The following is a 24,358-nucleotide window of genomic DNA, read 5'->3' as shown; positions in this document are numbered from 1 at the left end:
TAAGTGATGTTTGACACTGATTATTGCAGACTAGATGCTACATTGCATCTATATTTTTAACAACAGACTCCATTTTTGTGTTGTTTGGCCAGTTCCATGTAACTGTTTTGAATGGAAAAAATGTAATCCTGGCGATTCTTATACATGACAACAATTAGGAGTCTCAAACTGCAAGTTTATTGAGTTTATTTTACTGTAGAAACTTTTGTGCAAAATAGCAGAGCAGACCTTGAACAGAAAAACCTTTGATTTTACACTGAACCCCAGTTTTCACAGTTAAATGTCAACACCACATCCTTGTCGAACAGTGACAATATTCACCTTTTACGCAGGCTTTAATGCAGATAGCGTATTGACAGAACAACGTTCTGAGTCATTTATAAGTAAAACTGGGAAAAAATACCAACCCTGGCATTACTGGGGGTAGTCTAAAAGGGCATTTTTAAATTAATAGCATTACCATTTCTGTCCAAACATTGACAGTGGTGTCCTGTACAAACAGGCAGTTAGTTTGCAAACCTCATGGGCAAATAGAATGGATGGTCGTTTCTTTGTGCATCTTTTCAAAACATCTTTTCTCAGTATCTACTCTGCTCAAAATTCTCGATTCGGTTGTCATGTAAGTCTGCCAGCACAGTGACAAGTTGATAACAGCAGAAGGAGTGGATGGTTTCGACATTGGAGTTTTTGTTCCCAGAGGTTTTCTTCATATGTGAAATAGGACACAATTTTTTTTTCGGTTGCAAAAAAAAAAAAAAGTGTTGTCAACTCATAGGTTTGCGCTACAATTGAAGCAGAAAGCCAGACGAGGACAATTAGGGGGATTTTCCTGTCAATGTTCTTGCCACCTGGTGAGTTCCTGTGCTGCGAAACCGCCTATTAATATAATATGTTTGTCCACTCTGATGAATGTGTGGCTCTCAGCCAAAAAATTCTGAGGCTCTATTTCCAAGAAGTGTACTTTAATCTCCTGTGGTTCTGATTGACAGCTCTGTGGATCTTTTCTGGTCATATCTGTAGTTTCTGTCCAGCATTGAGAATATTCCAAAACTGGGTCACATCCTATCCTGGGACAGGGAGCAGCCCGAGCTCTTATTGATATGCATCCCTATAGACGGGAAAAAGCGGGGTAGGCGTCAAACATTAACACCTTTCTTTCATCTCAAACTTGCTCCTCTCTCCAACCATTTTATGAGCTCACACACACATAAAGTAGCTGAGCACATCCACGCGGACCACAGGGGGCTTTTGTTATTCTGTGTTGAGCAGTTAAACAGTGTCTGGCTCGCTTAATGTGAATGGTTTGCATGTCGGTGAGTCGCCCCCACCAGACCCCGGACACAGGAAGGGGAGAGGAATTACAGGAAGCTGAGGTTTAATCAGACTAGACACAACTCTACCATAAGACATACAAACACGGCCCCGCGTGCACACTCAAGGTTGTGTCGGAATAGTTAAATTGACAAATGGAAAGCTGAAACACGACGAAAAATTCTTGATCTTTTGCACTCGCTGCTAACAATAATGTTTGTTGTACAGTATGTCTCCACTTCCAGGGGGAATGCCATTCCCATCATGCAAGTATAATAATCCTTTGCAATTATCGAAATTCTCAACTGACAAAACTCCTGTAATTAATCCCAGGCGTTCATAGATAAAGTCATCCGAAAAAAGAAAGCCATTAATTTAGCCCGCAGTTATGTTAGCAGGCACAAGGAATGCATCTAAATGGGTTTGGGGTTCAGAGAACTGGACTGCATTTTGGAAAAGATGCATATTTACTTTCCTGACAAGACTTCTAAAAATACAAGTATGTCTGTTTGCCATAAGAGTAAATGAGGTGGAAACAGCCAACCCGGCTCTGTCCAAATATAATAAAGCGGCAATTAAACCAACAGTCCAGATATTGTATCATTTTGGGGAAAAAAAAGTATTTCTTTAAACCGACACAGCCCAGTTGTCCTCGAGTTCACAATCTTATGTTAAACTAATTGTTCAGCACCATTGCAAATCAATCTTTTCATCTAGTTTAAGGCCAATCAATCTTTCCAAAAGCTTCATTTGTAATTTTGAAACATGCGTCTAATTTCCCAAGGCACAAGACATAAAAATGTACAAAAATCCAAAACATATGCAAGAGTCTTCCATCCAGTTGGCCATTCATCCAAACATTTTAAAAAAATAATAATTTGCTGCTTTGATTGTTGCAACATCAAGGGCATACAAGATGTTGTTTTTTATTGGGGGGGGGGGGGTTGGGCCTTCACATGCTGGCTAACTTTGAAAACCTCCCGCTTCCTTCTTGAATTTCACTGTAATTTATGGCTTTTCCAAAGCCTTTTGTGTTGTAGATTATAAAGATGCTTAAAGCAGTTATTTTATTTCAATTCCATTAAGTTTATGGACAAGTAATTTTGTAAGGATAGTCTTCAAAATGCACATTAGGATCAGGTGACACACAGGGTACAATTTCTTATCAAAGGTATTGTTTTCCGCTTCATAACAGAGGGGGGGGGGAACTATAGCAGGTCTCGAAAGAGCCAAAAGATAAGTACAACGTGCTTTTGTTGCAAATTTGGTGGGTGGGGTGGGGGGTAAATTGGTCCTCAACATCTTCTGCCATTCTTTGTTTCATGACAACCTTTTTTTATATAAGGATAAATGAGATTCTAATTGTAATAGAAGCACAGCTGTAAATTTCCACAACTGAAGTGGCAAAAAGCTGAAGCGGAAAAGCTGGAGGACAAAAGAGATGAGAGCCTGCTCAATGATGTCAAATCTCGACGCATCAGATCAAATACTGTGTGTCCTGCAATTGAATATGATGTCGTTAATCTCAAGATAGAAGACAAGCCTAGGAAAAATGAGGGTGCAGTATTGTTTTTTTATCCTCCCCTTTTGTTATTTAAAAAAAATTACAAGGTCAGGTTTTACATTTCAAAGGGGATCCATGCAACACCCCCTATTGTTGTCTCTGTTTCCTGCAGAAAATTTAACACCATCTCATTACCAGTTTGCTGTACCGACATAGTTTGATGGTTTGTATTACGTTACATAACCTCCGACTTTGGGCTATCATATTCTTTACTTAGAAGCATGGGCAAGGCAATCTGTTTTCTTTCTTTTTAAATATATAATTTACACCACCATTATTGTTGACCACTCAAGCTTAGTGTAAACTTCTGGAATTTGACTGTAATTAGGACAATTGTACTGTAATTACTGTACAAGTGTTTGTTTGTTTTTTTTGCAGTTAAATGCGGCCAGATGACGAGCCTTTATTGCTTCTGCTCTTTTCTGACATTGTGTGTGTGAGGGCAATTTTCTGGCGGGTGGGTGGCCAACCGCGCTGCTGCTGAAAGAATGTAGGGGAAATGTCGGCTTCCTTTAGCGAGACTTAATTCTTACTCTACTTAAGCGAAAGGCAAGGCCGTGCATGCACATAATAGAAACACTCACCATCTCATCGAAAACACTCACGCTCACACATCCTGTCTCATAAACCTTAATGATAGAGCTGCGATAAACAGTGATTACTATGCCTTGGCTGGGTTGGGGGGCTAGGGGGGGCTGAGTGCTGCTTCTTTTTACCCTCTCCAATCAACATATGAAAGTGTGGCAGGTGTGCACTTCAAAGAAGATACAGGCCAGTTGGATATAGTTTTATTTAAAAATATGCAGAAGGTTGAATGAAACCACTTATATGATCCCAAACTTTGTCCTCCAATTAACCTATATTGTACTTTTACAACAGTGCCACAATCTATAATCTATAAGGATGCGACAATGACATATCCATTTTTTTTGTTTTTAGTATTTGAGATTATTCATGTAGAGCATTATCAAAATAATCCAGAATTTCACAGAACTGCTATTTGCACACAAGCCACGTAGGTGGATGTCAATTAGTCAATAAACAAACGTAAAACTGGTTGTCCTCTCTGACAAAATGATCTGTTTCTGTTTATTCCATATTTGAACGGAGACATCAAGCAATGTGACTCTGTTGGACCAATGAAGTTGATGCACACTCTAATGAAAAAGTGTTATAATTACAAATCCTACTGCAGCCCTGGGATCCTCCATTATGGTTTTCTATTGTCCTAATATTATAGAAAAGTCCTCTATAAAGCCCAAATCATGTGAAAATATTTGAAACCCCGGAGAGGAGAGTGTTCAAAATTGTGAAAAATCAAGTCATTCTGTCAGTTCTCAGACGTGGAATCAATGCTACTTCGTCTACCATCTTTCTTTTGCCTACATGACTAGGTATTTCAAACAAGAAAATACACCCTCTTAAAGCCTCCAGTGACTGGAATATACACCACCCAGTCATTGCAGGGATTTTTGATGCCGCGACAATGAGGCACTCTAAATGAGCTAACCACCCCGAAGATCCTGTCCACAGACTAGCTGTCAAGTTGGACTAAAAATAAAAACCACCCTCCTCGCACTTGTGTCTTTCTCTGTGTGATTTTTGTGCACTCATGGCTGACAACGAGGCACTCTAATGATGCCACACCAATGGACTACCCAAAGGGAAGATGCATTTCCGTGGTGTACAAATAGCTAGCTAGGTAACGCGACGTTGCGATTGCACTGGGTAATCATTGATGCGAACAAAAGTGTTGAATTGGGAGAGAGTTGATTCATGCCACAGCTAAAGCGCATCAAGCGCCTGAGCGTGTTTTAGCCTTGCGCTAATGAGCAAAAAACACATATCTGACAAACCGAAATGGTGAAAAACAGTTTCACTCTATACCTCAACAACTGAGTACCACATAGTTCTCAGTATTTCGGTTTTAGCAATTACCATCAAACATGTACAATGTGTTTACAAACAGATCTCAGGATTTACATTGTAGGGTCTTCAAGATCCAGAGAGGCAAATGTTTGCAAATTCTTGGTCCAAAATTGCAGATGTCATGTAAACAGACAACCTAAGTAACCCAGGTCTTTATCGGTTTATAGTTCAAATATTCTCATGTAAACATCCTACTGAAGCTGCCGGGGTCCTCTGCTTTTGAAGTGAAAACCAATGTCGAGGATGTTTTTATTTTTCAAGGAGCGAAAAGGGGGATACAAATCAAGCATTGCGCTCGGGAGAGTCTCCGACTCAGCCAATGCCAAACAATCCTAATTTGACTTGCCTCCAAATTGTATACATTTTCTACATGCCTATATTTTGTCATTAAGATTCCTACATTATCCATCCATCCATTTTCTTTGGCACTTATCCTCACGAGGGTTGCGGGGAGTGCTGGAGCCTATCCCAGCTGTCAACGGGGAGGAGGCGTGGTCCACCCTGAACTGGTTGCCAGCCAATCGCAGGATTCCTACATTATCTACCGGGCAATATAAATGTACGCAAAACTAAAAATAAGATAAGTATCTTCATCTGGATCCACAACAAAATCTATCTAGTAAGTAGTTTTAAGGTAGTCCCGCAAACAAATTCTAAGGACATGCAGTAGACTGCAGTCCTCTGCCAAGGCAACTCGCCTCAATTTGGACCAGCACCAAAATTTGGACTATCATGGACAGTATCATTTATCAAACATTTTGGTGCTAGTTAAAATATGACCCTAAATTATGTAAAAGGAAATATTCTTTGCAATGTGAAATAAAATTGTGGGGGGGATTGTTTATTTTGCATGACCATACCAACTTAGCAACATCCATGGGGGAGGTGAATATAAAAAAAATGTGTGATTTGTGTTTTTGTGGGTTTGCATTTGGGTGCTGCGTTGGAGAGCATTTCAGCCAGATGAGAAAAATAACACTGCGATGGAACGCTGTAAGAAATATTTCAGTGATTTGGTTTAGTGATTGCGATGAGCTCTCAGTTGGTGTATGCGTGTGTGTGCATGCGTGTGTGTCGACGGAGAAATGTATTGAATTAGCTGGAGGCGAGATGTGAGCTGCTGTGGCTGTGAGCAGCAAAACAAGGACACGAGGAGTCACCTGACACATGAGATTGTTTATTTTGTGTTCAGATGTTATTGTAAGAAGGAAAGGCAACTGAACAGCGGAGGATGTCAAATAATGTGCATTTTATTTGGTGTGTTTTTATAGAAAAAAAAAGATAGCTTTCTGTGTTGCTCTTTGGGGGTGTGGTGACCCTCTCACTTTACGCAGGATCACAGAGATGAATAAGTGTAGGCACTGCAGTTCTTAGTGTAATTAAATAAAACACAGCCGATGGTGTTGAACACTGGGGAGGTGCTGACTGCTGCTTGCCGTCTTTCAACTGATGGGAGTTGGTGAAGGAATTCTAGACTGCTCACACAGCCACGAACATTTCGAGTCATATTTTGTTTCATACTTTTGACAAGTTTGAATATGAACAGAGATTTGTTCCTGACAGTAACGTTTTCATTATCAACGTAACCGGAGATCATAGTTGATGAATGTACTGTACAGTTAATCGCATACGCGTCATTTGGATTGCACCACCCAAACCCCCAGCCCAAACTTAAAAAATCCCGGACCCACCTGTGTGGAGTTTGCGTGTTCTCCCCGTGCCTGCGTTGGTTTTCTCCGGGCACTCCGGTTTCCTCCCACATCCCAAAAAAATGCAACCTTAATTGGACACTCTAAATTTTCCCCTAGGTGTGATTGTGAGTGGGGCTGTTTGTCTCTATGTGTCCTGCGACTGACTGGCAACCAGTTCCGGGTGTACCCTGCTTCCTGCCCGTTGATAGATGGGGCAGGCTCCAGCACTCCCCTTGTGAGGATAAGTGGCTAAAAAAATGGATGGATATATATATATCTGTGGTGTTGTTGTAAATTGTACAGGTATGGCTAATGCAATGTGCTGAAATTATCTGAGGATGTCCTGGAAAACTGGGCAACATGTTGAGGCGAGTCCAGAGTACAATCAAGAAAAGGCACTATTTGACTGAAATGGCAGTGAACTTTTTTTTTTTTTGCTAGGTTTATTTCAGCGAGACGAAAAAAAAATCCACGTCGCAAAGCTAGACTCTTGGTTCCTGTGGATGACAATGGAGTCATAAATACCAACAATGGGGATGGAGGGAGAAAGTCTGGTTGATCAGTCAAAGGTGATGCTTCAGATCACCGTTTGGTTCCTGGTTGTTGATTTTGCAACTGTGCTTGAGAGACCACTCTTTTCCTGTGTAAATGAATGTGAGCAGTTGAAGCAACGTTTTGTCACTTTCAAGCATTTTTTTTTTCAAATCCAACTCATTTCCAGCAAGCCCATTTATCTAGATATGTAAATGGCAATGCAGGTAAATTTTAATAGGGAGATGTGTAGAAGATGCCAGTAGATGAAGGTGAAGGTTTTTGCAAGCAGCGAGTGGGGAGGGGGCCCTAAAAATGTAATCAACAAAAATGGGGACACCGCAAAAAAGGTATTGGAACCACTGGGTTAAGGATATCAGTGACTCAACCAAGTAATTTAATGAATACAATGCAATTTGTGGCGGCATGCGAGACAGTTGCATTAAATCCTGTTTACTGGTAGAACCAAATGGCCAGACCCTAGATATGAGATTTCTGGAGGGAATGTGGAGGCCTCGAAAACCGAATCCATGCCACAATTCTTCTAAGGCCAACTGATCGGAGGGGGCGGACATGTCCTCCTATGAAAAGAAGCCAATTTAAACAATATATGTCACATGCTGTTTTGGTTTACTGAGAATCGCAGCACAACCTTATTGGCTGTTTGTCTGCTCGTAGGACTCCACCCCCATCCCCCTATCTCAGATAACAGGGTAAAAAAATCAATTCAATTGTAAGTGCGGATCGTAACCGGAAGAGTTTAAGTCCTGTTGTACACTATGGTTATCCATGTGTATTTTTGAATGTAAGCGTGTGGTCGTTAAGCAGCTTTCGCATGTCAAGTCACAGGAAGACGTGAGACGTGGGAGAAGCAAAACAAATACTGTATGAGGAAGAATGGGATTTTTGAGTGCTGGGAATCTTTTAGTCTATTCCTGTCTAACCAAACTCTTTCATGTTCAATTTATGTTACATCTTAATACATGAAGTCTTTGCACTGAACTTACACTCATAAACCATGACATTAGGTACATCTAACAGTCTAAATGTATACAGTATTCAAAAATGTTGGCCTTCTCATGTTACTAAGGGAACAGAAATACTAGAAAATAAATGTTTGGCACGATGCATACTTGACACTGCTAAAACTGAAACTCTTTCCAAGAATATTTGTCCTATTTCTAATTAAAATAACATCTGATTAACTGAGTAATTGTTTTTACATAATTTTGTACTTATTACTTTAAATAAATATAACAAAAAGAGTTGTTGTTTTTGTCTTTACGCCACTCGAAACATTTTTCTTACTTAATGGAAAAATTTGCCTTCAAACAAGCTAATTTTGACATCTTAAGTCTAATTTTAGGTGTAATCATCCTAGTTTTCAGTAGAATGAAGACGACAAATTGATTTGGTAAGTTTCACAATTATAGTGACGGTACCCCTTGAACCATACTGTGACCCAATTTGAGGCAGCAGATGTAAAATTGTGCCAATGTAAGTAATGTTACTGTTTGTAAACATTAAAATTTCTTTCACAGAGGTGCTGATGAATACTAAGGTAGAGACATCGGATCTAAGATGGACCATCTTCTCGGAGGACAAACCCGAGGTATGGAAGCACACCAACGCCATCTTATCTGTGTTTTTAACCCCGACCTCATGGTGATCAGGCATCTAGTCGTTCTATTGGCTACGAAAGAGCTCCTTATATGGCAGGTAGTCTCAAAGAGGGTGGATGTGCGATATGAGAGTATTGGAAGCAGATGCTTTGATACGTCCCGTCAACCGTGCGGTGGAATCCACTGGCAGCCCACAATTTAGGCTTCCAGCAACCCCAAAAGCAGGCAGATTTGTAATTTGATCAACCAATGAGTGGTTGCTGCGATATTTTTTGCCAGCAGCAACCATATTTTCTCCTCTATTTGTGTCTTGGATGGGAAAACGTCTTCTAAACAGGAGGTCTTCGAAATGTTGCTTTTGATAAATTGTTTAAATCATTCTCAGCTGTGGTCCCTTGATCAACATCGAGGCAAATTGAAGGCTAAAAGGTTACACTGATAAAACAGCCTCGCTACTGGCCTCTCATCCTCCATCCTTCGAGATGGTGAAATGTCTTTTGCCACGTAAAAAGAATGCCAGGAGCCAAGTCAAGAACGCATGTATTCTTGTTGCCGCTCCTGCAGTTTGTGTTGCACGTCCTCAACACGAGCAGTTTATGAAATTATGAGCTGCCACAGTTTGCATTGTTTCATTTAAGATTAACAAAGAAAATCCCTCTTGAAAAAGGCTGTGAACCTTCCTCTGTGCTCCACTGCTCACTCTCAGCCTCGTTTAACACATCTACACACGTTTGTTTTTGTTTTTTGGTAAATATTTGCATATTTACATAAGTGACATTGTTCAGCATATCTGATAGATACACCCTTGATTATGATTGTGTCGCACTTTTTTATATTCCTGGAGTTGGAAACATGTTGTTGATGAGCACGACTTCTGTATATTCAACTATTTAGTGTTGCATTTTGCTATTTTGCAAATTTGGGCAGACTTGTTCCATAAACTCTGTTATTCTGGAAAGAAAGTCATGGTTTCTGCAATGTGCTCTGCTTGACAAGTGGGACATAAAATCCCACAAGCTGCACTGCAGCACATTGTGTAGGATGATTTAAAAAGCCAGAATCCAAGTTGTGATGGCGCCGATTTGCCCGCATGAGCCTCTGATAGCGACTGTGGCCGTAGCTGAAGCGGTGACCAATAAAGAGCACATTATTTCAAGGAGAGACTTTTAATGTGGTTGCCTCTCAAGGTCTCGAATTTTTACTGGACAATTAAAAGCAGCCGGGCTAGCAGTAATGTTCTACTGTTTGGCTTTCTGGGTCAGATACCTTTTCAAGTGGTGTTGTCTTTGCTCTCAGTGGGAGGAAGTGAGCGGTTTAGACGAGGAGAACAACAGCGTGAGGATCTACCAGATCTGTCAGACTGACAGCTCATTCAGCCACTGGCTGCGCAGCGGCTTCATCCAGCGAGGAGGAGCTTCCCAGGTTTACGTGGAGCTGCGTTTCACCATGATGGAGTGCTCCTCCGGGAACAGCCACCACCGGAGCTGCAAGGAGACCTTTAATCTCTACTACTACCAGGCCGACTCCAACGAGGCCACGGATTCATACCCACCGTGGATGGAGAACCCTTACACAAAGGTATGCCCAGGAAAGGTGGGCAACGCTGTCAGGTAGTGGCAACTGTGGGCCCAGATTCACAAAAATATTGAGACACTTTCATTAGCATCCAAACAAATATCCGGTAAAGACACACAAAACTCCCACACAAACAAGTCAAAATCTTATAGCGTATACAACTTTTTTTTTTCTGCAAGGGGGTGGGGATAATAACTCTATTTTCTGTTTTCTCTCCTTTTTGGTTTAATGAAGAGGTTTCTCAATGCTTTCATCTACATGGTCTGCATCATTTTATTTTCCAAACTTAAAATCATGCTGCAGGGTAGCCTATATTTTCTCCAGGCCTTTAAAAAGTTTCTTCTTTTTTTTGTGCTGTTCATGAATGTATTGAGAGACTTTTTTTTCCAATTATGTGCTCCTCCAAATTTACTATCACTCATACTCTTTTTTTTTTTTAAGCTGTCAAATGTTCACAGCAATAAACAACCACATCACACCAGAGCATGTTTCACGTCTCTGCGTGTAAAGGTTTATATTAGTGGGAAATACTGTTTGCCTAGAGGGTAGTAAATCATTGTAAGCCCCTAATAGCACACTTGGAAATGTTTCAATAATGTAAAGCATATGTGATGTGTCGTTCATGTTTTCAAATCTGTTGAATGCTACAAAAGCTCGCTGATCTCGTCGTGTGCTGGCTGTAGTATGACTTAAACATCTTTCTTCCTGTCCAAGGTCGACACAGTGGCAGCAGACTTTCTCCTCAGGAAGGGCGGCGAACGGAAATTCAACGTGAAAACCATAAGGCTCGGCCCTTTATCCAAGCGAGGCTTCTACTTGGCCTTTCAAGCTCAGGGCTCCTGCATGGCCTTGCTCTCCGTCAGGGTTTTCTTCAAGAAGTGTCCCCCCCTCATCAGTGCTCTTTCCTCTTTCCGCGAGACCATTCCCCGCACTCTGGTCCAGGAGGCGCAGGGGGAGTGCGTGAAGCACGCCACGCAGCAGGGGCCGCGAGCTCAGGCTCCCAAGCTTTTCTGCGGCGAAGACGGCCAGTGGGTGGGCCTCCCGACCACCTCCTGCGCCTGCCTTCCTGGATATGAGGCCGCCGAGGCCTACACAACGTGTACAGGTAGGAATGAGATGCGGTTGGGTTGCATTCTGTGAGTGTCGACACAGGCGACGCCCACTTCACGACCAAAAGCTAAAACAATGGTGAGCTGTGGGTGGGGTACGCCGAGGGTGGACGCTTTGCAGAGGAGGTGGGAGACCAGCGCATTTAATGAGGAGGGGAAACGGTGACAGAGAGAGGACGGGGGAGAGGTCAGGTAGAGCAGCACTTATCTCAGAGGGGAAGAGCAGGGTCAAAGGCTTACTGCCGGGACAACTTATGGTTGAGTGCGATAGAAGGGGAGGGGGGGCGCCATGAAAGGAACAGATCACTCCGAGGACATCAAAGCAAAACAGGCTCGAAAAAGATGGTGGAAGAAGTGGTGGGAGCTCTGCAGCAGGTCTGTCTAATGAGTCCAATTAACAAACCCTATACAGGCTCACCCTCTGAAGCCCCCCCAGCCCAGTCAGGTACACAATGTGTTTAAAATAAATTCTTTTAATCTTTCAGGTGTAATAATGACGAAAAACTATTTTAACTTCTTTGCAAACTGGCAAGTGGAATTTGGCTTTTCCAACTATGTGTCATTCACGAGAGCTGTTGAGGATAAAAAAAAAAAAAAAAAAAAAAAACACTCACCAGACCATTAAGGGAAATTGCCTTTATAAGAAGATTGAACAGTTAATTAGCTCCACAGGCTGACCGTTTCAGAAAATGAAATTGAGTCTCCTCTAATTCCATTATCTTGCATGTAGACAATACGTATATTTATTGTTCCAAAATGTATAATGCATGCATGCTGTCAAGTTGATTTCATTTGATGGATGAGCTTGATTGTTTGAATGGCATCATTGGAACAAAGGTCTTGCCGACCATTAAGTTGACTCGTTTATTTCCCTGAGGGCCAGGTAGTGGTGAGAGATGTCATTTCCACTCAACATAGCACTGATTTGTAGCCTTTTTGTGAACTCAAGTTCATCTTTGAAACAAACACTCCTCTGAAGGAACTTCCTGTAGACAAGTGATTTTAAAACTATTCAACCACTGAAAAAGACTTGATTCCTGTGTTGTTGTTGTTTTCTTCTGTGGGAACATCTAGAAAATGTGTCTATTTTTCCTTATTTCTCAAAGGACTATCATGTTTTGGCTAAAACCCCCGTACAAACGACAAGGCAATCTGATTTATTACTGAGCTCTCATTACATTCTTCCCTCAGCCCATCTGCAGCCATCTGGCACCTGAGCACAGTGAACATGCATGTAGGAGCCACAGGTCAGATCCAATGTAAGAGCTCATAATGGTTTTCCTTCATTTGTCCTCTGCAGCTTGTCCCGTGGGTCACTTCAAGTCCGGCACAGAGGGACAGTGCACACTCTGTCCAGGAGCAAGCCACGCCTCCATCAGAGGGCAGTCTGTATGTGCATGTCGCCCTGGATACTTCCGAGCCCAGTCCGACACCCATGACACTCCATGCACCAGTGAGTAAACACAAAAAAATGATTTGGGGCTTTTTTTTTTTTGCATTCATTTGTACTCGCAAATACAAAGATGCGAAATTACACACTCAGCACGACACTTGCCGTTTCTGTTTTTCTCACCTGAGGTGCCACTTTTCCAGCTTCTTTAATCTGCTTTGTTTCTTTTGTGTCTGACCATTGAGATGCATGTCATTAGTGACAGATTGTTGTGGGGGTTGGGCTTCCACTCAAAAGTGAAGTAGCCATTGATGGGCTTAAGTGACACCTCTATGGCGATTCATGGAATTCCAGCTTGTGTTGGCTTTGTGAAAGAAATTGTCCTGACAGTTAGGTGCACTTCCTCCAATTAGCAATCAAGAGGATGTAAAACATTTCTCCCTTGTCACAGTTGTAATTTAACACAGTTTCACACCACCTTTATTGTGATTAATAACTTTAAGGCAAGGCCCGAATCCATCCATCCATTTTCTTTTTGTTCAAGGAGACACTCTTCCACGGTCGTCATTGTTGTTCCTTTGTTCCCTGTGACAGAAAGACAAGTAAAAACAGGTACCGGAAATGACCAAAAAGTGCTGAGGAAACTCCATGCTGTGTTGTCCTATTCAATACCGGCTGTAGCGACACAACTGACTTGGAGAAGAACATTTTCAAAACTGAGTGCGTGGGTTACGCTGGAGTATAAAAGGCAAACTCCTTGCGGGAGACCTGAAGTGACGTCAGCACGGTCGCCGCAGGCACGAGCATAAGGAGGCCTTTATTTTCAATTCCGGCCGCCTCTAATTCTCAACTCGGTTTTTCACTTGGGATAAAATATTTTACCAGGCGTATGCAGGCTTGATTATGACAATAAAGTGTTATCTGATTGCTAAGTGGGAAAAAGAATCATCTCTTAAACTACCTACCCCGAGGTAATGACTGCAGTATTCATACCTCACCCACAGTCTGTGATGTTGCCCCACTTGGGTTTTCAGCGAGAAAATTATTTGCACGCAAGACAGCTGCAGGCTCTGTGACAAAGTTCTGTCTCCTTGGCAGCAGCAGAAGCTCTCAGTCTCGGTGGCGGAGTCCTTCTCCTTGGCTCGAGGCAACAGCTATCTTCTCATCATTTACAGACAAGGATGATTATCGTCCACGTTTCGGTGTGGTGTAATTGCACCAGTTAAATTCTACCACACATACACTCCTGATGTGACGCAAAGGCACTGGAGAATCATTATCCTGCTTCCAGGTTACATGTAAAGACTGAATAATGTGCCTTTACTTATATGACAAACAAATGGACTGTGTAGGTCATGAAAAGGTGAAAAATTGTAAAGCAGAGCTGCAGGGGTTATAATTGGATTTGATGGAAAAAATTTAACACGCCTTGATTGTATCAAGTTGAAAAACATGCCCAGAAATGAAATTATGATTTCATTTTGACTTTGTAAAAAGGATGACTCAATATTCATGGCATTTTGAAGCTTTTTATCTCACTGTAGCGTCCATCACTGATAAGTCTGTCACCAGTGTTCCTTACTACCTACCTAGATGCACAGTAGCCTATACTGTCTGTGTGATAATTCATTTTAAACTAATCATAGCATTAACAATAAAGAAAAGATTAAATAAACAAAAAAGTTGTGTGGATGTTATCGGAGTGCTTTTTGGTATTCCATGGATAACTATAAATCCCCGCTTGTGCAGCCAGTGCCTGTCCCTAGTTATTTCTTACACTGAAAATTCGTCCAAATTTGGACATTTTAACAGCGATTACAAGGTTTTGAAATTGTTTTTTGATTTAGTATTTCATGCTTTCAAGTTTTTGATATTTATTTCACAAAAGAGCTGTTGGATTGAGAAGTAAAAAAATGTACATAATGTCTTTTAATGTGAAACATTTTAATATATAGTTTAATACATACTATTTTGGTGTTTGCCTGTCAAAGAGCATGAAACATAATCTTGTACATGCTTAGAAAGTGCCTTCATTCTACTTCATACAATCACCTGAATGCCATTGTTCTAGTAGTTTGTTAACTATTAACACCCCACCCCACAGGACCTCCATCAGCACCACGCAGCATCGCCTCCCAAATTAACGGCACTTCTCTACAATTGAAGTGGAACGAGCCCCTAGACAACGGCGGCAGAGCAGACCTTAGCTACAGCGTCAGGTGCCTCGTGTGCAGGACGCCGAGAGGCACGTGCGTGTCCTGCGCCGACAGCGTCAGCTACCGCCCGGCTCAGCATGGCCTGACGAGTCGCGGGGTTGAGGTGTGGGGCCTGCTGCCTCACACCACGTACACTTTCGCCATCCAGGCCCTCAACGGGGTGTCCCAGCTCAGTGGCAAGGACCCCTCCAGCGAGGGTGTCAACATCACCACCAGCTACGATGGTAAGAAGCGGCCGAGAAATGCTAGAAAGGTGCGGGGTAATGCGGTGGGGTTTGACGTGTCTTCTGCCATCCTCGCAGTGCCATCACTGGTGTCTCTGATCCGTAAGAGTGACTCCACAGAGAGCAGCCTAACTCTTCATTGGTCCGTCCCTGTGCAGCCACACTACACCATTCTGCAGTATCAACTACGTTACTGTGAGAAGGTACGAGCACACCTTTCAGAGCTTGTCTTTTTGCAGACGACCTACGAGGTTCGGTACACTTGTAACATATAATGACATCCAGGGCAAAAACTGAATGAAAAACCTTTAACCAAAGCTGTTGGGGAGATAATTAAACAATTCATTATGATTACAGTTGTCGTTTGACGGTTTACAACTTATTTGGTTGACCACAATATTAGAAGCAACTTCCAGTAGGATGTAGAGAAAACCTATAACCTGCACAATATTATTCAGCAATGTTATCTTGTAAGGCTGAATTTTATTAAAAATATCGTGTCCTTATTTTTGTAGTTATCATCATGCAATTATCTTCTTATTTTCTCTGTAATTCAAATTCAACAAGTCTTGATTGATTTTGGCTGAGACCACCAGAGTAACAAGTGTTGTTACAAGCACAAATGCGGTATTGTAGCTGTCTGGCTGCCTTGTTTGACGGCTCTTTCGTCTCCTCACTCGTTGCCGTTTCACTCACACCTCCGTCCCTGCCAACCTGTGTTTTCATTCTGTGCATAGGAGCGGCGCAGTGAGGGTCTGTGCCACTACACGGAGAGTAACAGAAACCAGGCCGTGCTGACGGACCTCCGCAGGGCAACTCAGTATGAAGTGCAGGTCCGAGCGCGCACCATGGCTGGTTATGGCAGCTTCAGTCCTGCAGCAGTCTTCCGCACCCTGCCTGATGGTAATACAAAAACAAATACAAAAGTATAGAAACCACAAAGGTGCTTGTGAACGGAGAACTCGGGCAGTTCCAAATGACCCTATTCACCTCCTGCATGTGTCATTAAAACCCAAGAATTATTCATGGTGATAACTGAAGACTATTATATTATTTATTATACTTTTATAATTACCTTAAATATGACCTTATACATTTAATCAATAGATAAGGCGTTGTCCATTTGCTAATCATACAAGAACGTGTTGTCCAACGTGGCGGTTGTCCTTGATCTTTGTAACCATCTGGTGACATCCTCCTCGCCCAGCCGTTGTCGTAGAGACGAACAACACCAGACTAAGGAGCAGAAAGTTACCATCCCGGCTCGGGATCAGACTTGGCCGGCAGCCACTTCTACCGTGGACCCATACATATAAAAACACGTCTCATGTGCAGCAGATGCCTAACTAAGACCCGGACGTCTGTATTGCACAATCCTTTGTAATAAATCCATTTGCTGTTAACTCGTGTAATCATTGATCATCTCTTCCTCGATCCGTGAACACGCGTAGGGTCCAACTTGCAAATCCCTACAAAACCCTACATCTTGCTATGTTCGTAAAAGTCAAAACCATCCTTGAGTGTGCACCAAGATTTAACATGTTCTGCCTCTGCTTATCACCCAACACTCCAGAGTTTTAGTTTGTGTGTAATCTCCCTCACTAAATGCTAAATATGATGAAACCATAGCCTCCTTGTGGGAGGTTAATAAGAGAGACTTGGTTTTTCTCACTTGGTTTTTAAAATGTTCCAAGTGTGTCCCGCGTAATCCCTTAAAATGAAATTAATGTCATCTCTGCATTTACGGTGCTCGAATACATTCTGGTTGTTTTCCTGCTTCTCTTCATTTCCTGCTCGTCTCTTACTTTTGTACCCTATTGATGGAAATCTTCTCCCTTGACTTCTGTGACTGCTTTAATTCTGTGCTCTGTTCTACTCTGCCAGGAATTGACTCTTCTTCCCAGTTCTTGGTCCCGGGCATCCTTATCGCCATCGGGATGCTGCTTCTCGTCACTTTCATCTTTGTGGCTGCTTACTGCATACGGTGAGAGCATGGGAGGGGGAGACACAGACACTGCAAGAATAACAGGAAATGGAAAAATGGGGGGAATGTGGCGTTTATTGTCTCGCAGCACTTTGTTCTGTTGTTTATGGGAATCATTTGTTGTCTTGCAGTGTATCGCTTTGTGAAGCAGAGTGCCGCGGTTGTTTTGCTTGCACAGCTAAAACTTATCCTGTTCATTAGGACACGTACCTTAGCCTTCATTGTTTGTGTAAACTGTGTCCGATGCCATCTCAAGTGGAGAAAGTGTGTGTGCATGTGTGTCTGCCGACACACGTTTATGTGGGTGAGAGAGGTTGCGATGACGCTAGAAGTAGTAGGCAAGGAGAGACAGGATGCAGGCGTCCCAGCCCTGTTTCCACAGGACAGGAGAACAATAGCAGTGACCTTGTGACACACGCACATGCACACATGCAGACACAAACATGCACACGCACACAAACCAGTGGCAGAGGCCCAGGTCTGCTTGTAAGGGTGGTGCATTAATGCTATTTTAGGCTCATGAGATGGGAGAGGGTCTCAAAAGGGGACAGTACAGCTCAAGTAGCTACACGTACATGGCTGATACAGTCTCAAAGTAGCATAATTTGTTATTTTCATTTTTTATTTTTTGCTTAACTAGCCACCAAATTGGATCACTGTGTGTACTGCTCCAAAAAAGAAAGTCTTTTATTTGGAAATAAATGTTTTTCATTGCTGCTAAATGGATAAATATTCTGTTTAACAGCAAATCATCAAGACATCATAGTGGGGTTTTTTTTGTCTGCACTTTTTATCTTTTGTTGTGTTTCAGCCCATAAGTGATTTTGTCACTTTTTCATCTTCTACATCTGATGATTTGCATTAATATAATTTGTCTCGGATTTGGCCAATGGAGCATGACAGCCTTTGTAGAAAAGACGGGGAGGGGAAAAAAAACAACACCAAATGTGCGTCTCTTATCTCGTCTAATCTTATTTTGTCACTTTCTACCTGCAGCAGACACAGCCGCATAAAGGATCCAGAACTGAGCGACAAAAACAGCCAGTACTTAGTAGGCCAAGGTAATGCGTTCACTACAATGTGCAACATCATGAAAAATCCTCCTTTAATCTTAATGACGCCTGTCGCTGCTAATACTTCTCTAACCTTTCTTTTCTCTTCCTTTCCCACGACTTTGTTTGGTTTATTCTTGTGTAGGGGTCAAGGTTTATATCGACCCCTTCACCTACGAGGACCCAAATGAGGCAGTGCGTGAATTTGCCAAGGAAATCGATGTTTCCTTTGTGAAGATAGAAGAGGTTATCGGAGCCGGTAAGGTGGCAGCTGAATGCGTTCGACATTGAATAAAACTTTGTTTTACCCATGTTCTTTTTGGATGGAGATTATTTTCTCTTGAAATATCATTATTTAGAGTATCTCTAATTTATTAAGTTAAATGGATTCAGTGACATTTAAAAGCAATTTCTGTTATTTTTCTTTATCAGGCTCAATTCAATTCATTGCAGCACAAAGCTATTAACTGATAAACATGTTAGCGGTATCAACGACTCGTATTCAAACCAAAGGGCAGCGCATGCTGCAAGCAATCTTTACATTACCTCTTCCTCCTAATGATGTAAGCGCCTTTTTAAGGTGCCTAAATGCGTTTGTGTCCATGTCACGACAGGCGAGTTTGGGGAGGTGTGCCGAGGGCGGCTGAGGGTCCCCGGGAAAAAAGAAAACTACGTAGCGATAAAGACGCTAAAAGGCGGCTACACGGAGAAGCAGCGGCGCGACTTTCTATCGGAGGCGTCCATCATGGGCCAGTTCCAGCACCCCAACATAATACACCTGGAGGGCATCATCACAGCCAGCTGTCCGGTCATGATCCTCACCGAGTTTATGGAGAACGGTGCTCTGGATTCTTTTCTGCGGGTCAGTTTGTGGTAAAATCGCACTGCGGCAGCAGCAGTGCTTTCTCGTTGCGTTCTCCTACTAAAACCCTTTTCCCCGCTTTCCTTCTAGCTTAATGACAGCCAGTTCACACCCATCCAGCTTGTGGGGATGCTGCGTGGCATCGCCTCAGGTATGAAATACCTCGCAGAGATGAGCTACGTCCACCGAGACCTGGCTGCCCGCAACATCCTGATCAACAGCAACCTGGTGTGTAAGGTGTCCGACTTTGGCTTGTCACGCTTCCTGCAAGAGAACTCCTCTGACCCAACCTACACCAGCTCACTGGTAAGCTCACGTAATGAACGCCCAAACAAATTCACGTTAAATATAGCATTCAGTGTTTCCCAACACATCATCTCTCAAATAACTGTTTTATCAGTTTCGTTCAACACTGAACTGATTTACTTGCCATTGATTGTGCCTTGTATCATAGACACAGTACATGAGCACAGATACATTTTTTGTTCTAAATAAATAGTTTTTGGGTGACAAAAGGTGAAACTGCACAGTTTCCCGTCCACACATGATGATGTCTCCATCACACGAATATCCTGTGCGATAGTGGTCGGGAACCACTGCATTAGATGTCAATACAACACACTTCAAAAAAACAACTACCTACATCCTTTTCTATACATATCTAAAAGTGTACATGAAGTCTTTTCACTTGTGCAGGGAGGGAAAATCCCAATCCGCTGGACAGCGCCGGAGGCGATCGCCTTCAGAAAGTTCACGTCCGCCTCGGATGTGTGGAGCTATGGTATCGTGATGTGGGAGGTTATGTCCTTTGGAGAGAGGCCCTACTGGGACATGAGCAACCAAGATGTGAGTTTTTAACAGTCTATGTCAGGATGTTCCTAACCAAACTGTGGCCAGTGGCTACATCATGAGGTGGAACAGCACAAAGGAGATCTGTGGAGATCAGTGGCGGCAAAATGATTGAATTTGCAAAGATAATAAATGTTTCAGTTGATACTGTGAGGTATTCCTGTAAAAATATGTCAATTCTGGTTGTGGTTCGGAGCGATGGTGAAGAGTACTGCATCATAATAAGAGCTGCAATGTGATGCTTCATCCCTGTAGCTTAGCTGAAGAAAGGAAACAAATGTATGAAAACAACTTTTGCATTCACAAAAATGCACGATTATGAGAAATAAATATTGTCTTGACAGTATCAATCAAAAGCAAATTTAGCATTAATGGATTTTTGGACTTCATTCTTTTATTGGAATTAGATGTCGCATGAATGATTGTAACACTTGCATAGAGAGAAATTTTGGCTAGTCAAGGTTCACTGCTCACAACTTCATCTATTGACCTTCTTTTCTGTGGAACCTATGCGCACGTATTCACTGAAAATTCACCTATTCGCAACACTCGGCAAATGTTTGTGTGCTTTCTCTAAGGCCTGAAGATGCCACGAGATGGCAACAAAGCCCTAGTTAGTTACAAATTGAGAGTGTGCTCATTGTGTTCATTTTTGTTTTTTTTTTTCCCGTGGGTGTTTGAATTCAACAGCCATCGTGGCAGTGAATGAGTTAAGTAATATGATTGCTTTAAAAAGAAAAATTATATCACAGGCCAGCCAGGAGAAGACATTTTGGGGTCTATTTACAGTTTTAGATGTACAAGCATTTCTAGATGTTGTTAATGCGGCATTAATACGTTTCTGGTTCCGTCCCATTCTTTGCAAATATTGGTCTTCACTGGATATAGCCAGTCATTTTCTGAACCGCTTATCCTCACAAGGGTTGCGCTTTAACCACTTGCACCACCATGTCGCCCTCATTGTATATAGTTTGTTTAAAATGTTGAAGAAAAATCAAGAAATAGTCCAAGCTCAGATAATGAGAGTGCTTCATAGAATATCATAGTTTTTGTCTTCTCAATGAGTCCATAATAACTGAATATAATTATATAATTCTCCCGTCCAGGTAATCAACGCCATCGAGCAGGACTATCGGCTGCCCCCTCCTCCCGACTGCCCCACCCACCTGCACCAACTGATGCTGGACTGTTGGCAGAAGGATCGCTCGGCGCGGCCTCGCTTCGCCGAACTCGTCAGTTCCTTGGACAAATTGATCCGGAACCCTGCGTCGCTGAAAATAGTCGCCCAGGAGGGAGCGGGGTGGGTTGACACATGCTTGCTCGCTTGACTGACAGGTCAGCACTCAAATTAGGAGTGGCGGCAACTAGCACGCGCGTCCTTTCGTGCCATTTCCTTGGTTACGTCAGTCCTCCAGCTGCTCAATCTTACGTAGCACCCTCAAGTCCTGCTGTGACCCGTCAGCAGCTTGCCGTGCATGTTTCCCTCCATCCACATTTTAGCTGTCCCGCAGCTCACATACAGCAGAGGACACTCCACCCCTGATACGTCCCATTGTTTGTCCCTGTCAATCATGCGACCTCACATGATATCTCTGCATGTGGACAGGAATGTGGCTGCAGGACAAGTATGTAAGCCGCTCCATGTTGTTTAGCTGACACTTCCTTTGTTTTCTCCTTTTTGTAGGCCATCCTACCCCCTGCTCGGCCAGCGGTCGCCGATGGCCCTCTCGTCTTGTGCTTCGGTGGGGGAATGGTTGAGGGCCATCAAGATGGAGCGCTACGAGGACAGCTTCTTGCAAGCCGGGCTCGCCACCGTGGAGCAGCTGGGCCAGATCACAACACAGTCAGTGCATACTTGACTGCTTTAAACACTTTAAAGCTGTCCTTCAAATGCAAGTTAGGAAGAAAACGTGTTCTACTTTCAAAATTCTTTTAAGATTTTTTTTTTTCTAAAAAAAGCAAAAATACAAATACATTTGACCAATGCATATTAACACTTCGGGCTCGGTCACCTATTTGATGATTTTATATATTTATTGAAGTTTTTTTTATTTCCCCTTTTTTTCTTTTTGTTTTTTTATTGTTTTATTTTGGCTTTATTTTATGTTATCTTACGCTCTTAAGATCACTTTTTTTGTTTCTGTTTCAGTGTCTCTCAGCATTCAATTTCCTATTCAGTGTTCTATTAAAGGCAAGTTATTTTTTTAAATGAAAGCAAATTACTTTTTTTTTTTTTTTGTCAGAGACTTGCTGCACATGGGTGTGACTCTGGCCGGGCATCAGAGGAAGATCCTCTCCAGCATCCAGACCATGAACTTCCAAAACAAGAGCACCGCACCTGTGACCTTCTAGCTTGCCTAAACCCGGATGTCAGAAAGTGAGTCCAGTGCGCTCCAGATCATCTCACGTGACCCATGCTGGACCCGAAGCGACACATTGGCCGAATTTATTATTATTCACCTGGAAAACCAAGAATTGGTGAGAGTTGCCTGGTGACTCAATCACCACAGACAACACTGACACTTGCAGGAGGTCACTTGGTGGGCCACGCTTATGTGTCAAAGGACCCCCATTTTAAGTGCCAAGCTAAGAGAGAAGAATAAAGAACGCCGTGATGAAAAGCAGCTGCTTGTCAAATGCAGCAAAGAAGTTAAAGGCCAGTGAAAAGGTCTCACACGGTTGTGTTAATACACACAAGAACCACTCACACACGTCTGCTTCCATCTGGATCACAGCTTTCATATCAAGATTTGAACTGAGGAATTTTTTCTTTTTTTTTTTTTTTTTTTTTACTTCATTTGATTTCAACGTGACCTCTCTTTACTCAGGTGTGGCTTGTAAAGCAAGCTTTGCTGTGCTCGCTTGTCATCATAGCTCCTTTCATCTTCCGCCGTCTGGTCCTAGCGTTAGCGTGCAGGAGAAAAATGCTCAGAGACACATCAGCACTTGTCGCATCAGAGGGATTCTAATATCCGCTCAAGCTGTGTTTTTTTTCCAGGCGTGGGACTTTTCTGCAGCATGATTTTATGTAAACTTGAATATGTACCAAACATGACCTGAAAGTTTTCTGGCCCTAAAATGTCAGTGCTGATGCGACATTTAATACCCTCCAGTGTCATTTTTTTTTTTTTTTTTTGGTTGTGTATGTTGTTGTTTCTTTTGCGTGTGTGTGAAAAAAAAATGTTTCTCTACATGTTGCCTCATTTAAATGTACAGTACATTTTTATTATTTTTGGGAAGTATTGTACATTGCTTCTGTTTTTGCCTCAAGCCTGACAAAAAGTCTTCTTAAAGACTAAGATTACAAATAATGCACCCAGTGTGCCGAATCCCCTGGTTTCAGAAAGGAATGCTCAGAACTCCACAGAGCTGCTGTTTGACTAGCACCACCACCCCTCCTTGTCTTACTGACTACAAGCGCCTGGGAAAACAAGATTGTAATTGAGTTTTTTTTTTTTTTTGCTCCCAAGATGTTGCATCTTTTTAAAGGGTAAGACCAGTCTTGGTGGCATTTATGGCAATTAGTTTGCATAACGTCTCCCAAGAGGCTGACAGCTCTGCAGTGCACGGAGGGGAATTGCATCCTGCCAAACAGCCATGTCGGATACGAAAATGTGCCTCGCTTCTTTCGAAATGGTTCATTCTCCGACCCATAAAACACAAAATCCTTTTTAGTTGCCATTTTTGGATTTTAATTTGCACCACCAAAGATACTATAAGTGACGTAGTGCAGAATGCAAAACCCTCCTCTGCTATACCTGATGGGGCAGGTTGTAGATCATGGAAGCTTAAATAAGGCTTTTTTTTATCATCTGGGATCATTTTCTGCGGCTTTAAGAAGATTGAGGTACAATTAACCCTCCCTGATTAACAAGGAGCCGCCGAAATGAGGTGCAGGAAGTGTGTGGCCATTTTATGGCCGCACTTTTATAATCAATACAGAGTGGACTCAAGACTCCAATCAGTGTAAATCAAAGTGGTGCTTAGTGTGCTATCTTTTCTAATCCTCATCTAAATCATGACAAGCCTTCCTACAAAGTACCGGGGATACGATGCAAGTATGTCAGAAGTTCCTTTTGAGGGATTGTGGAAATGTGGTCTTCATATTGAAGATCTCAATATTCTCCACTTTGTAATAATAGATAAAAAGATGTGTTTGATTACCGTCGTGTGTAGGCTAATTTGTATTCAGGATTCCTAAATAAAGATCTCCATAAATATTCATTGTCTAAGATGTTTTATTTGTCATTAAATATAAACAGCCATTCAAACGTCCTAAACAGCTTCAACCTCGATCGACATTTGGGCAAAATATGCCTCTTAAGTTACAGAAGAACACAGAAGTTGAGCACAAGAGGGGATTTTCTTGATGCCATCACGGAAGACTACGGTACCTAGACTACCTAAGACTGCCGACTGTGTAACAATGACCCTTCAGTTATTCATGTA

General features: G+C 42.3%; 1 protein-coding gene across 2 annotated transcripts in view; it reads left to right on the top strand.

Moving 5' to 3' along the window:
* ephb4a (eph receptor B4a) overlaps positions 1 to 24,131 on the top strand; it is a 34,953-nt gene extending 10,822 nt beyond the window's left edge. For both annotated transcript variants that reach the window (XM_061803174.1, XM_061803173.1), the window contains 16 exons: positions 8,568 to 8,638; positions 9,945 to 10,226; positions 10,938 to 11,328; positions 12,633 to 12,785; positions 14,827 to 15,162; positions 15,241 to 15,365; positions 15,900 to 16,065; positions 17,047 to 17,146; positions 18,143 to 18,207; positions 18,344 to 18,457; positions 18,813 to 19,060; positions 19,151 to 19,366; positions 19,757 to 19,906; positions 21,016 to 21,209; positions 21,594 to 21,752; positions 22,153 to 24,131. In XM_061803174.1, the coding sequence (XP_061659158.1) occupies positions 8,568 to 8,638; positions 9,945 to 10,226; positions 10,938 to 11,328; positions 12,633 to 12,785; positions 14,827 to 15,162; positions 15,241 to 15,365; positions 15,900 to 16,065; positions 17,047 to 17,146; positions 18,143 to 18,207; positions 18,344 to 18,457; positions 18,813 to 19,060; positions 19,151 to 19,366; positions 19,757 to 19,906; positions 21,016 to 21,209; positions 21,594 to 21,752; positions 22,153 to 22,261 (2,879 nt within the window). In that variant the 3' untranslated portion in view covers positions 22,262 to 24,131. The remainder of the gene's footprint in view (positions 1 to 8,567; positions 8,639 to 9,944; positions 10,227 to 10,937; positions 11,329 to 12,632; positions 12,786 to 14,826; positions 15,163 to 15,240; positions 15,366 to 15,899; positions 16,066 to 17,046; positions 17,147 to 18,142; positions 18,208 to 18,343; positions 18,458 to 18,812; positions 19,061 to 19,150; positions 19,367 to 19,756; positions 19,907 to 21,015; positions 21,210 to 21,593; positions 21,753 to 22,152) is intronic.
* The last annotated feature ends 227 nt before the right edge of the window (positions 24,132 to 24,358 follow it).

Source organism: Syngnathoides biaculeatus, chromosome 18 (genome assembly GCF_019802595.1).
Source record: "Syngnathoides biaculeatus isolate LvHL_M chromosome 18, ASM1980259v1, whole genome shotgun sequence".
Taxonomy (NCBI): domain Eukaryota; kingdom Metazoa; phylum Chordata; class Actinopteri; order Syngnathiformes; family Syngnathidae; genus Syngnathoides; species Syngnathoides biaculeatus.
Note: the sequence above shows the minus strand (reverse complement) of the source record. Positions and strands in the feature narration are given on the sequence as shown.